This window comes from Carlito syrichta, unplaced genomic scaffold (assembly GCF_000164805.1).
Source record: "Carlito syrichta isolate Samal-C Ts95f unplaced genomic scaffold, Tarsius_syrichta-2.0.1 Scaffold111653, whole genome shotgun sequence".
NCBI classification, from domain to species: Eukaryota; Metazoa; Chordata; class Mammalia; order Primates; family Tarsiidae; genus Carlito; species Carlito syrichta.
Window position 1 is genome coordinate 289,409 of NW_007055749.1, and position 13,426 is coordinate 302,834.

The window sequence follows — 13,426 nt, forward strand, 5'->3', positions numbered from 1 at the left end:
TGGGTTGGTGCTAAAATGAAAACTGAGAGCTGTCTGTATATTCTGGATAATTTCAGAAATATCTCTTTAGCTCTCCAAGATAGATGTAAGATTTATCCTATGTCTGACCCCATGTATGATGTCCCAAAATCAATGGCTATCATCATGGCCTGGGTAAGACCCATTTTGGTGGAAAAAGTACTGATAAATCCTAGCCATGATTATCAGAATTAGTATACTTTTCTGTTGTAGAGTCTATTGCTATTGTACTTTATGTATGGGAATGCAGAACCAACTCTTCCCAAGATTTCTGACTCCTTGTCATATAACGCTCCAGCAAGTTTCTTCCATGATCCCAGGAACTCATGAATACTTCCAACTCCAGGTGAGTAGGTTCCATTTCCTAGTCCCCTAGCTATTCCCCTTTACAGTAGGAAGTAGCTAGATTGAATTCATCATCCATTTTCCATAGAAATGCAATGCAACTTTACAGGGGGAGTAATCAATAATCCTGCTTTAAAACAGGATTTTTAAGAGATCACTCACTCTTTTTTCTCTTCTCCCTTGTTCTTTCCTTCCCCTTCCTCTGTAATGCATGCTTATCTGATTACACGCTTGCTTGAGAATTGTAGAGGTTAATCTTAAAACAGACCAGGAATCAGTCCTGATTTCAGAACCCTCCTGCTCAGTTAATCCATAATCTGACTGCAGTCAAGGTAACACCTATGGAACTCTGAGAGGGCCACTACCCAAGATAAGTCATCAGAACAAGTCCTGCAGACTTGCACCCTGTGCCACTCCCGCATGCTTACCATAACAAGTTTTCCTTTAAGAATCCTTCAAACCAGGTGTAGAGGCTCATGCCTATAAACACTGTGGGAGACTGAGGAGAGAAGATTGCCTGAGCCCATGGGTTTGAGACCAGCTTGGGCAACATGGCAAGACCTCGTCTCTACAATAAATCAAAGAAAAAAAATTGCTGGGCATGGTGGCGCACAACTGTAGTTCCAGCTACTTGGATGGCTGAAGTGGAAGGATCACAAGAGCCCAGCAGGTCAAGTCTGCAGTGGCCATGAGCATGCTACTGCACTCCAGCCTGAGCCACAGGATGAGACTCAAAAAAACAAAACCAAAACCAAAACCAAAAAAACCCCAAAACACCTTCTAAGCAGCTTGAAAATCTGAGGTGGTCTTTTTGTGATGTTGGTCTGCCATATCCTCAGGCTGCTGGCTCTTGAATAAAATCTATTTTTCCTTCCTCCAACTCTTATCTCTCAAGTTTGGCTTTGGGGCAATAAGCCACTGAACTTGGGTCTACTTACAGAATGTGTGGTTTGCATGCATGGCTTTGGAGACCGAAAACTCATAACTTTCAAAAGCCAAGTCATTCGTTTGTTCCTTAGGGTTAAGTACTGATGTATGAACATGCCTCCCTTATGACTCCCCCTTCTCCAGCAGTTACTTTGCTTTGAACAGGTAACATATGAACAAGGCTCAAAAAACCAGCCCTCTTCTCAATCTCCCCCATAGGTAACCTCTTTGATTTGTTTCTTATATATCCTTCTAGTACTCTTTTAAAACAAATATAAGCCAACAGGAATATATATTCTTATTTTTCTCCCTGCCTGCCGATTCCAAAAGGTAGAATACTATGTACCCTATTTCGTGCCTTCCTTTTCTTCCAAGTAGAAATATATTCTAGAAATCTTTTCATATTAGGACGGAGAGGTTTTCACTTTTTAAAAAATAGTTCATTTTGTATAAGAACTCGGGCTTTTGTTTCTTTAAACCAGGCTCTACTTTAGAGGTTGCCCAGGAAACTAATAAAAGCCATTACCTATGGGGTTAGGGTAGGGCAGGCAGAGTCTTAGATGGGGAAAGTAGGACGCCTTTTGTTGTAAGTATACTGCAACAGGGAGATCTTTGTGGATATATTGATGATGGTTACACAAATCTGCATGTAATAAAACTATAAGTGTACATACTTCTCTAACTACGTGTACATATTTACAGAACTATACGTGTACATATTTCTCTAACGACCTAGGTTAAATGGTGGTGGCAGTGGGGCTGTGAATTAACTGACAGTACGCAGATTAACAAGAGAAAAAAACAAGATTTACACATGCCACTGTACTTTTTCAGAAGGCTCAGATTAAGTTTAGATAATGTTTTGGTCTGTGGCTACTGATTGCTTGGATATTTTTAAAGTAATTTTCATACCACTTTGGTGGGCTGTTTTAATGTCTTCCAGAGCCTTGGCCAAAGCAGTATGCTAGCCAATTTTGTAAATTATTATTTCTGCACTAATCTGATAAATTAAAAATTATAGCTCAAGGCATTCTTATATTTGTGCTTCTGTTTGTACTAGTTTGAACACCTTTTCATATGTTTAAGAACAATCTGTATTTCTTTTTCTGCATACTGTTTATTCAAGTTCATTGTCTATTTTATAATTCCATTTTTTTTCATTGCTATTGATTTCCAGATGATCTCTATTGCCCGGGCTGGTCTGACATTCAATATTTTAACTGTTGCACAAGGGGAACCTTGTGCCATTATCAAAACCTAATGTTGGCCGGGCACAGTGGTTCAGCCTGTAATCCCAGCACTTTGGGAGACCGAGGCAGGTGGATTGCTTGAGCCCGCGGGTTCAAGACCAGTCTGGGGAACTTGGCAAGACCTCGTCTCTACAATAAATAAAACATTAGCCAGGTGTGGTAGCGCCACCTGTAGTTCCAGCTACTTAGAGGGCTGAGGCGGAAGGATTGCTGGAGCCTAGCAGATGGATGCTGGTGTAGCTGTGAGTGTACCACTGCACTCCAGCCTGGGCGACAGAGTGAAACTCCAACTCACAAAAACCCTAATGTTGTGTGTATATTCCAGACAATTCAAAGAATGTCTCCCTAGCCTTCCAAGACATGCACAAACAAATAAAAGCTATGGCTGCCCCTATAATGTCATTAAATCAATGGTTAGCGTCCTGGTTTGGGTCTGGACCTTTCTGGAAGCAAAAATTACAGTTCTAGCCATGATGGTAGAAATAGGTATACTTGGTTGTGGGTTATACAGTTGCTGTATGTTCTGTATAGAAATGTAGGACCAGTTCTCCCAAAAGCTTCTGCATCCTAGCACTATGATGCTCCAACAAGTCTCTTCCCTAAGTCCAGATACTCAGGAATACTTCTAACTCCAGGTGAAAAAGTTCCATTCTGCTGGCCCCTAATTATGCTCCATTTCAGCAGGTAGTAGCTAGATCACATACATCACCCACTTTCCACAGAAATAGAATGGAGAAAAAAAGGGGTCTGATATTCAATATTTTAACTGCTGCACAAGGGGAATGGAATTTGACAGTGGGGAGTTATAACCGAGTTACCTCAGCCTTGAAATGTATTTTAAAGTTTACAAAATTTTATTTTCCTCTTTCTTGATCTTAAAATGTAGTTTTGAAACATGCTCCAGAAAAATATTTATACACTTTTCCCACCAGACACTCTCTTGTACCATGCACACTTATCTAACTATACGCTTTCTCAGAAATTCCAGGGGCTAATCTTGAAGCAAACCAGGCATGAAAACCCAGCCAGTGACTTCTCTCCTACCTAGTTATTCAAGATAGTTAATCTATAATCTGGTTGTAACTGAGATAGGTCTGCATTGGAACAAGATATGCAGACCTGCACTACTCCTACTTGTTTCCCACACCAAGTTTCCCTTTTAAAACGTACTCACTTAGCCTAAAAATTTGAGATGATTTCATTGAGGCTTGAGCCCAGCCATCTCCCCCAACTGCCAGCATTTGAATAATGATGCTTTCCTTCCACCATACCTTGCCTCTTGTGCATTTGGCTTTTCAAGCAGTGAGCAGTTAAATCTGAGTTCCATTACAGTATGATTCCATTTATGCAACATGCTTACAATGACAATACTATATAGACAAGAGATTAGCATTAGCAGTTATCAGGCGTTAGGGACCAGGGCAGGAGGTTAGGGGTAGCATGTGGTTATAACAGCAACACAAGGGATCTTTGTGCTGCTGGAATTGCCTTGTAGCTTGTGATGGATACACAAACATACATATGATAAAACTGCACAGAACTATACACACATATGTAGAACTGAAGGTATCTGAAAGAGATTGGTGGATTGTATTGTGAAAGTTGTCAGAATCAAAATGAAGTCATTAATGTTTTTTAAAAAAAAAAAACCCTGACAAATAAAGCCAGGGAAGGTCATGAAGAGAGGGGCTTTTATGCTTGTAAGCATGATAACAACTATCAAAAACGGCCGCAAAAACTAAAACCTTGCACAAAGGTCATCACATCCTTACACAAAAGAATACTTACGCAAGGACATCTGCACCAGCAATTGCCTGCCCAACTTTGAACTGATATCACTTTTGTTATTGACTTTTGTATCAACCATAATTATTTCAAAACAATTATGTGATCCTTATTTTCCTTTAAAAACCATTCTCTTCCTTTACCTCCCTGAATACACACAGTTTACCATGGCACTCACATTCCCATTGCAATGTTCTATTCCCAAACAAATATTTTTTCTTTTAGAGAGTTTCTGTTATTTAGGTTGACAGTATCAATGTCAATTTCTTGGTTGTGATACTGTATTACAAATTGGTAAGTTACCTTAGGACAAATTTGATAAAGAGTATGTAGGATCTCTAATTTTTTTTTTAACAACTTCATGAGAATCTACAATTATCTGAAAATAAAGTTTAAAAAATTCTATCACTTCCCCTTAAAAAATTAAAAAAATTATTTATGGGCTTTAAAATAATAGGAATTGGTATAGCTTATGAGAATTATGTCAACAATTTAGAATAATTTAATGAAAAATACTTACACTGTATTTCTTTCTTTCCTTTTTTTTGAGTTGGAGTCTCACTGTCACCCAGGCTGGAGTGCAGTGGCACACCCACGGCCACCCCTCGGCTCCGGCAATCCTTCCGCCTCAGTCTTCCAAGTAGCTAGAGCGAAAGGTGCGTGCTACCGCAACCAGCTAATTTTTTTTTACTAATTGTAGAGACAAGGTCTCGCCAAGTTGCCTGGGCTGGTCTTGAACTCGCTCTCAGGCAATCCACTTGCCTTGGCCTCCCAAAGTGCTAGGATTACAGGCTGAGACACTGAGCCTGGCCACACTGTATTTCTTATGCCAAATTATTGGTACCTGCTGCCTAAAATATGTATAAGAGGTAGTCCAATAGCAAGTAGTAGTAAAGCGGAGAAGGTTCTTAAAAAGAACAAGATGCAGTTGATATGCCCAATGAGCAATCACTTTAACACTGCCTAGTTTGGTAATGTTTTTCTAGCAGTTCACTTTAATTTGCCCTCTATTCAAGGACAGAACTGGTTTCACAGAGGTAGCTATTGATTATTGTTTTACAACCCTCTCCCCAGCTTGTTTTGTAAACAAGTTAACCTAACCAGTGTGACCTTCATGACAGAACCCATCAACATGGTGGCAATCATGTGACTAACCCACCCATCTGCCTACTGTCCATCGTGGTGATGTCAGTACCTGTGCTTACTAGTCCCCTTCCTGAGTTGAAACAGACCACCACCCAATCACCTTAACGACCAGTCCCCATCAAAGGGATTGTTTACAAGGCATTCAATGTCAAGCAGACATTAGCCATTGCCTTGTTAAACTCTGACTGGGTCAGATAGCTCTTTGAGCTACGGCCACCATGTTTTTCCTAGCTTTGGTCTCCTCCCCTACCTTGGGGAGGTGAATCTTCTCTTTCTCTCCAATTTACTTTCTAAATAAACCACATATTCCAATCTAATTTCTGTGTAATCCTTTGCATCTTTTGTGCGGCGCCAGATCACAGACACCACCCCCCTCACTGCCAGGTCTGACCTAACATTTTGGAGGCCCCGCTAGAATTCTGGTACCTAACAGTCCTCCAGGTTGATTTTTTTACAGTGTGTGTGTGACATATATATAACAAACACAGGTTTAAGTGCCAGTGTGGTTAAATGTGCTCATTTCCAGTTCTTGTCTTAGGTTAATTAATCTAATTAAAAGGAGAACAGTAGTTTTCATGATTTTTTATTTTCTTTGGGACCTAAGGATCAATATGGCATATAAAGAGTTTCATAGGTTTATGAGACGATATTTAACATAGAATTTGTATTTGACAGAGACAGTCCTGTTATAGAGCCAGTCAGCTGTCAGAATTACACTGGCCACATTTTTCTCCTATGGCCTTAGGCTCTCTGTAGTTGGCAGAGGCAGCAACTATTTAAGGAAAATATGAGTAAGAGGAGGAGAAGGAGGAGAAGGTGAGGATTTGCTTATTAATGTTGTTTATCCTTCAGGGCTTACATGTTCTTTAGAACAGTAGATTATGCAATGCTTCTTTCTCTACTTCCTAATAGTTAAAGGATTTTCTATCTTCTTCTACACAGACCTTTTAGTGAATTCGGTCTAAATTTGGAATAGCTATTTTAAGATCTGATTGAAGTACTGCACATTTCATTTTAGATTTTAAGTTGATCCTTTCCCATCTCTCATATCTCCAAGCGAAAGCTTCATCAGAATTTCTCCAACCTTTGCTTGTTTTCTGGTTATACAGTATCTTCTGTTTGGGTGTTGTCCAAAATTGCTAATAACGTGACTTTCCTCTTTCTCCACTTTCTGACTCTCATTCTAATCTCTAAGAATTCCTACAAAACCTTGTCCTTCTAGAAAAATGCTAGTAAATGCCTCTAAAGATGGCTAAATAAACCAGGAAAGGCACAATGCCAGGAAATCAACATAAGGGAGATTTGTTTGCCTCCTGTAGGACCTTGGCTAAATCAGTAATTTCTCTTTCTCAAAGTACTACTGCATAAAAAGGAAACCAGATGTTCACTTCTATTTCCAAATAAGTCTTTAAAGATAGAATTATTGTAGAACTGAATTTTTTTTAATCGGGTAATTACTTGGTCCAACTGAGGCAGGGTAGCTAGCACAGATTAGACCAAGATCCATTTCCCATAGGCAGATTTTAGGAAGGTTTCAGACATTTTTTAAAATTACATTTTATTGCAGGTCAAGCTGGTAGCCTACCCCACCCCCTTGGCAAATCCAAAGAAAACCCCATCAGATGCAAGAGTAGGACAGCCCAACCTTTCAATTTATGGTTTAGCATAATAATCACTAGGAATCTTCCAGGTTCCCCATGAAAGGCAGAAGGCCCAATACCACTCCATAATTGACCAAAGCCATAGAAATGACAATAGGACCACCTTTGAATTCATGAACTTGTGAATTGGAAACATCCAGCAGGTTTTCAGCAAAAGACAATGTGATCAGGAAAAGACCACCTCTCCCTCCTCCCCTCAGAACCAGAGAGCTCTCCAAAAAGTGGAGGTTACCTGGGCTCCACCCTCTTTAGCATACTAATCATCCTGAAGGTGGATCAAGCCTATTATAAAAAGCAAAAGGCAAGATTTCTCTCCCCCATGCCAGCTCTGGTTAGTCTCTCTTTCCCTTCTCCTTTCTCTAATAAACGCTGTTTGAAAACTTTGCTAGTCACTCTAAAACTCATCTTAGGGTTGAGGGGAAGAATTCACAAGTTTTGCACCACATCCCACACGGCATCACAACAGCTAACCAGGTACCGGGCATTTCTTTGACCCACCCACCTTTTCAGGAAAGACATAGTACAGCAGAAATAACACTTAAACAGAATCAAGAGACCAGGCCCAGGGTTGCATATTCAATGCCTGCAGGGGCCAGGCAGATACCAAACTGAGTGAAGGGAGCACCGCACAAGTTGTTTTCCATGTGCCCTGCACTTCTCAAAACACACTGCTTCTGCTCTAACAGGTTTTTTTACTATCTTGGGTCAAATCTTGCTAGTACTTTTTGCTCTTAAATATCCTTTCCCCTCTTTTGTTCCAATTCCGAATAAGGCATACTTGTCACAAAGCTTTCTTTAACTGATATCCTACACATTCTCCTTTCACTTCGTTTTGCAACTCTCACCCAGATTGGTCTCTACTGTACCCAAAGGTCATACTTGTCCTCAGATGCCTGTACCCATAAGTGGTTTTGGTCTTCTATGCCTCTAGCTCCGACTTTTCTGCTACTTTCCAGACCCATTTCCTGTCCAGTTTCCAAAACGCATCCTGTTATAAGTTTTACTTACACTTAAAGCAGTTATCTTCCTTCTGTCATACCAAATTATTTTTCCTCCAGATGGCCCAATCTTTGATTATCACTAAGTCTATTCCAATTAGAAAATGGGGAGACCACTTAATCCCTCCATTTCAAGACCATTTCCAAATCTTCTCAAGTGTTCCTTTACTAACATGTCTTCCTGTCTAATCATCAGTGGTATCACCCTAGTTGAGGGCCGTGTTACACCACAGAGGAACTTTTGAAATGGTCTGATACCTGTGGCTTCTCAGTCTCACCTGACAAATTTCTTTTGTGAGCTGCTAACCATTTCATCTTGTAAAACCCTGTGCGAGTAGACCTCAGAATTTCAGTGGTTCCTGTTGGGACCTTTCAAGAAGAATCTTTCAAACTATAGATCCATTGTTATAGTCGACAAGCTGGGGCTGGCAAATAGTTTGGGAGTTTTCTACCAGGTTATAAGGAGAAAGGTCACCTTTCCACACCTTCACGGAGCACATTATACAGGTCTACACCAGTGGTTCTCAATCTGGTGATTTTGCCCCCAGAGAACATTTGGCAATGTCTAGAGACATTTTTGGTTGCCACAGCTTACAGATGCTATGGGCCTCTCACAAGTAGAGGTCAGAGATGCTGTTAAATATCCTACAACAAACAGAAATGCCCTGCCACAGTATTCAATTATCCAGCCCTAAATGTCAATAGTGCCACCCTGGTTTATCTCTTAGAAAGAAGGAATCGAAACAATGTGTGCGCAAGACAAAGCTAGGGTGCAAGGATCCTGAGAGAAAGGAGAAAGAATATTATGGTTGCCAAGGAGAATCATTATGGTTACTTAGTCATCCTGGCACCAGAGAGAAAGAAGGGTGCAAAACAAAGATACATTTGCATCTGCAGAGAACAGCCATTTCTGTACTGATGAGTAACAAATGCTTATGTTTTGATAAATGAAAGGACTGTTTCCAGGATGGTGGGCAACCTTGTCTGGGCAACACACTCATGCAGGAAGTAGCAGAATAAACCTGTGCTTAACTTTAGTCTGTGTCTCTAGTTTCCCAGATTGGAGAAGTCAAAACTGCTTGACAGCTATGAGCTCCTCACTGCTACAGGAACAAGTACAGACTTGAATCCTTAACATGACAGGGGCTTGCCATCTCATTCCATTCTAGCCTTCTGCAAATTTGTCACGTCAGCTATCATGGCGTATTATTTCTTAAACAAGTAGAGCATATTCCTACTTCTACACCTTTACCTACATATCTCCTTGCCTTGGAACCTGCACCTCTCTGATGCTTTACCTAAGCCATCCCTTCTTTGGATGGTCACTTCAAGACTCATCTCTTATCAGCACATCTGCCCACACTCTTTATCATCTACTATCCTAATATTAATTTTTAGCACATGAGGGGGGACCCCCAAAACCCTGGAATTTATTTATAAAAGTATATTTATACTTACACGTTTAAACTTCAGTGACCTTCAAAGTACTCTCCATTTGATGCAATACACCTATCGAGATGCTTCTTCCACTGCTCAAAACGGTTTTTGAATGCATCAATTTTGATGCCTTGTAGTGTTTCTGCTGTTATTTGTTTCACCTCTTCAACATCAGCAAAACATTTCCCCTTGAGGACTTTTTTCCTCCGGGGAAACAAAGGGTCACTTGGGGTGAGATCAGGTGAACAGGGAGGGTACAGCACAAGGGTCATGACATTTTTGGTAAAAAACAAAAACAAAAACGGTTGAACATTCAGCCCAGTGTGGGCAGGTGTGCTCATAAGTCACCCATCACGAAATGGGCAAATGCATTGAAAGACTTGCCCAGAAAAATTCACTGAAGCCAAACGCATCCTCTCATAACGCTAGCTGTTACACTGATGCCTATGGGCTCCTAGAATACTTACCTAGAAGGGAAAGCCTGTATTACAGGGGGCCCACCTTCCAAAAGATAATTCAATTTTGCGGGGGGGTCCTCCCTCGTGTACCCTATCTCCCCAATCAAAAATGTAATTTCCTTGATGTCAAGAACCCTGCTGTAAACTTACAGATCCCTTCAGACTTATCCGAGTACTTCACATAAAGCAAAGGTAACCCCACCTCCTCCTCTCCGAGTTATTGGTAATGGGTTGTGTGTGGCTAAGGGCCAGCAGCTGCTACCTGACTGTTTTATGACTTGGGAATACAGGTTATTGCCTGAGTTTCTCATTTGCAAAAGGTAGTCACTAATACCCACCTCATAGGTTCACAGGAAGAATAAACAGGGTAGTTTGTTACATGCCTAAATGTAAAATGCTGTCTCTGGTCCCTAGCAAATTCTCAGTAAATGCTGGCTCTCCATTTGCCTCTGGATAGAGACCAAAATCAGCCCTAACTTGCATTTCTCTACCGTTCATGCCACTTGAGACCACAACAATCTACACTGTGGCACTAAGTAACTTCAGGGCTCTAAACCTTTAATGACTCTCCATTATCTAAAAGGATAAACTCCCAAATTCTTTAAAATGACTCATTCCCCTTTTGCTGCAGTGTTTTCCCCTCCTAAACTCGAACCCAGCTTCCAAAGAGCCTCTTTCTCAATGGTCCTAGTCATCTCTCTCCTTTGAGCCCACAGCCCTTTAGGATTTGTTCCATGCCTAAATGATATGAAGTTTATTGGATGGAGTTCTAATCTCTCCACTAAAAGAGAAGCTTCTTGAGGGTGGAGTGTTTTACCCATTATTATGTCTGTTACAGCACACAATGCCTCATGCATGGCAATAAGAGCTACTTAACATTTACCGAGAGTTGAGTCTATGAGGCACTATTCTTTTTTTTTTTTTTTTTTTTGAGTTGGAGTCTCACTCTGTCACCCAGACTGGAGTGCAGTGCCCGCTCCCGGCCACTGCAGCCTCGACCTGCTGGGCTCCGGCGATCCTTCCGCCTCAGCCTTCCAAGCAGCTGGAACTACAGGCGTGAGCTACCACGCCCGGCTATTTTTTGATTTATTGTAGAGATGAGGTCTCACCAAGTTGCCCAGGCAGGTCTCGAACCCGCAGGCTCAGGCAATCCACTCACCTCAGCCTCCCAAGGCGCGGAATTACAGGCTGAGCATTCTAAGCGCTTTATATGAGCATATGAACTCAATCTTCACAACAACCCTATGAAATAGGGACAATTATTCTCCCCATTTTACAGATCAGGAAACTGAGACTCAAAGAATTACCCGTCCAAGATTATGCCACTAGGAAATGAGAGAACCTGGGTTCAAACCCAAAGTGCAGTATCCACATTCTTCACCACTACAATACAATCAGTGACATTGGGCAGGCGCGGTGGCTCATGCCTGTAATCCCAGCACTTTGGGAGGTGGAGGCGAGAGCGAGAGGATTACCTGAGCCCATGGGTTCGAGGCCAGCCTGGGCTCAGACAAAAAATTAGCCAGGTGTGGTGGCACACGGTTGTAGTTCTAGTTACTTGGAGAGCTGCAGCGGAAGGATCACCTGAGCCCAGTAGGTTGAGGCTGCAGTGGCTGTGAGCATGCCACTGCACTCCAGCATGGGCAGAAGGGAGATTCCGACTCACAAAAAACAATGACATTAGCTAATTTATAGAAAAGGTTGAAAACTATGAAGGACTATAAGCCATAATAAAACCAACAAATCAAAACAAAATAGGGCTCTGATATCACTAAGGAAAGGGAGGCAGTAGGGCATGAAGGTCATGTTTAGAATCAGAACAGAGTTTGAATGCCAGTTCTATCACTTTCTAGCCTTTGACAAGTTAATCTTTTTCAGCACCAACTTCTACATCTACAATATTAAACCACTTAAGATAGTTGAGAGAATTAAGTGAGATGATTCAGGTAGAACACCAAGAACAGGTCTACCACAGCACATGCGGTCAAGAAATGTTCACTCTAAAACATAGTCAAATGGTAAACCCAGGAAATTTTCCCTGCTAAATTATTAACCAACAATTATATACAGAATTAAACAGTACTCATAAGAATATTTTTCTGATTCTTTGCAGCCATAGACTGACATGACTTTACTAATTTTCTTCACACCTGAAGCCTGTAAATCAGTCAAATAACGTTAATTATCTCTAATGTGAGACACAGTAAGAGTCCTGCCTCTGGGCATAAATCTGAAGCAGCCGCTGAAGAGCCTTTAGCTCATTAAAGTAAATCCAAAAGAAAGATAAAAAGTATTCATCAGCAGCTGGAAAATTTCCAAGAAACGTACTGCCAAACAGAAGGGCGAGGGTTCTGGAAAGCATGTCACAGGACAAAGAGCTGAAGACAATGTGGCAATGTCTGACATAAGGGCTGATGAAGAATCAACAGTTTGGCCCGGTGGCTTAGCCTGCAATCCCAGCACTTTGGGATGCCGAGGCTGGAGGATTGCTTGAGCCCACGAATTCAAGACCAGCCTGGGCAACACAGCGAGACCTACAAAAAATAAGTAAATAAATAAGCCAGGTGTGATGGCACTGCACCTGCAGTCCCAGCTATTCGGTAGGCTGAGGCGAAAGGATCGCCTGATGAGCCCAGGAGGTTGAGGGGCGGCAGTTGAGTAGTGAGCGTGCCACTGCACTCCTGCCTGGGAGAGGTGAGACTCCAACTCAAAAAGGGAAAAAAAAAAAATCAACAATTTGTGTAGGTCCAGAGATCAGAATTAACTACAACAGGAGGCTGGTTTCAGCTCAAGTTCGTGGGAGCGGGACCGGAATGGGTTCCCCCCGGGCTGTGCTGTGCCCATCCACGGAAGCTGCTCAGGGAGCCCCTCTGCTCAGCGATCGTGGTTTTTTTGGGGGGGGGGAGGGGGTCGGTGAAATGTAATCATTGGGGAAAGGTAGGTTAGGGCATCGGAGAAATGACATCTATGCAATACGCCTCCAGAGACTCGATGGCTCTCAGGACCCAAGAGCCTGCAAAGGACATCTTGCCGACGACGTGGCTCTCCGACAGGGTTCTTCCTCTGTCAAAGAAGCTTCTAGACCAGCCCCCAACACCCTTCCTACTAGCTGCCGCCCCTACTCCTCCGTACGGATGCGGAGACCAGCTCCGCCCGAGGCCTGGAGGGAGGTCGAGACCTAAGTCTGACCTCGGGGAAAGGGCCTGAGGAGTCGGCCTCGGACGTGGAGCGAGGCAAGCCGGCGCCCAGGGACCGTTAGCCGAAGGCCCGCAGGCTGCGACGCCAGGAGCCAGGGTCGCCCCGGGCCCCCCGGACACCCCCCAGAGTGCACTCACCAGCCCGCTGCCGCGCAGCAGGCGAACCGTAAGGCCCTCCATTAGTTCGGCAAGGCGGGAGGCTCG

The 13,426-nt window shown here is 42.5% G+C and overlaps 1 protein-coding gene across 1 annotated transcript in view; it reads right to left on the minus strand.

Moving 5' to 3' along the window:
• Positions 1-13,419, minus strand: part of ACADSB (acyl-CoA dehydrogenase, short/branched chain) — a 50,658-nt gene extending 37,239 nt beyond the window's left edge. Inside the window, exon 1 of the mRNA XM_008070597.1 lies at positions 13,361-13,419. Within this exon, the coding sequence (XP_008068788.1) occupies positions 13,361-13,402 (42 nt within the window). The 5' untranslated portion in view covers positions 13,403-13,419. The remainder of the gene's footprint in view (positions 1-13,360) is intronic.
• Positions 13,420-13,426: the final 7 nt, after the last annotated feature.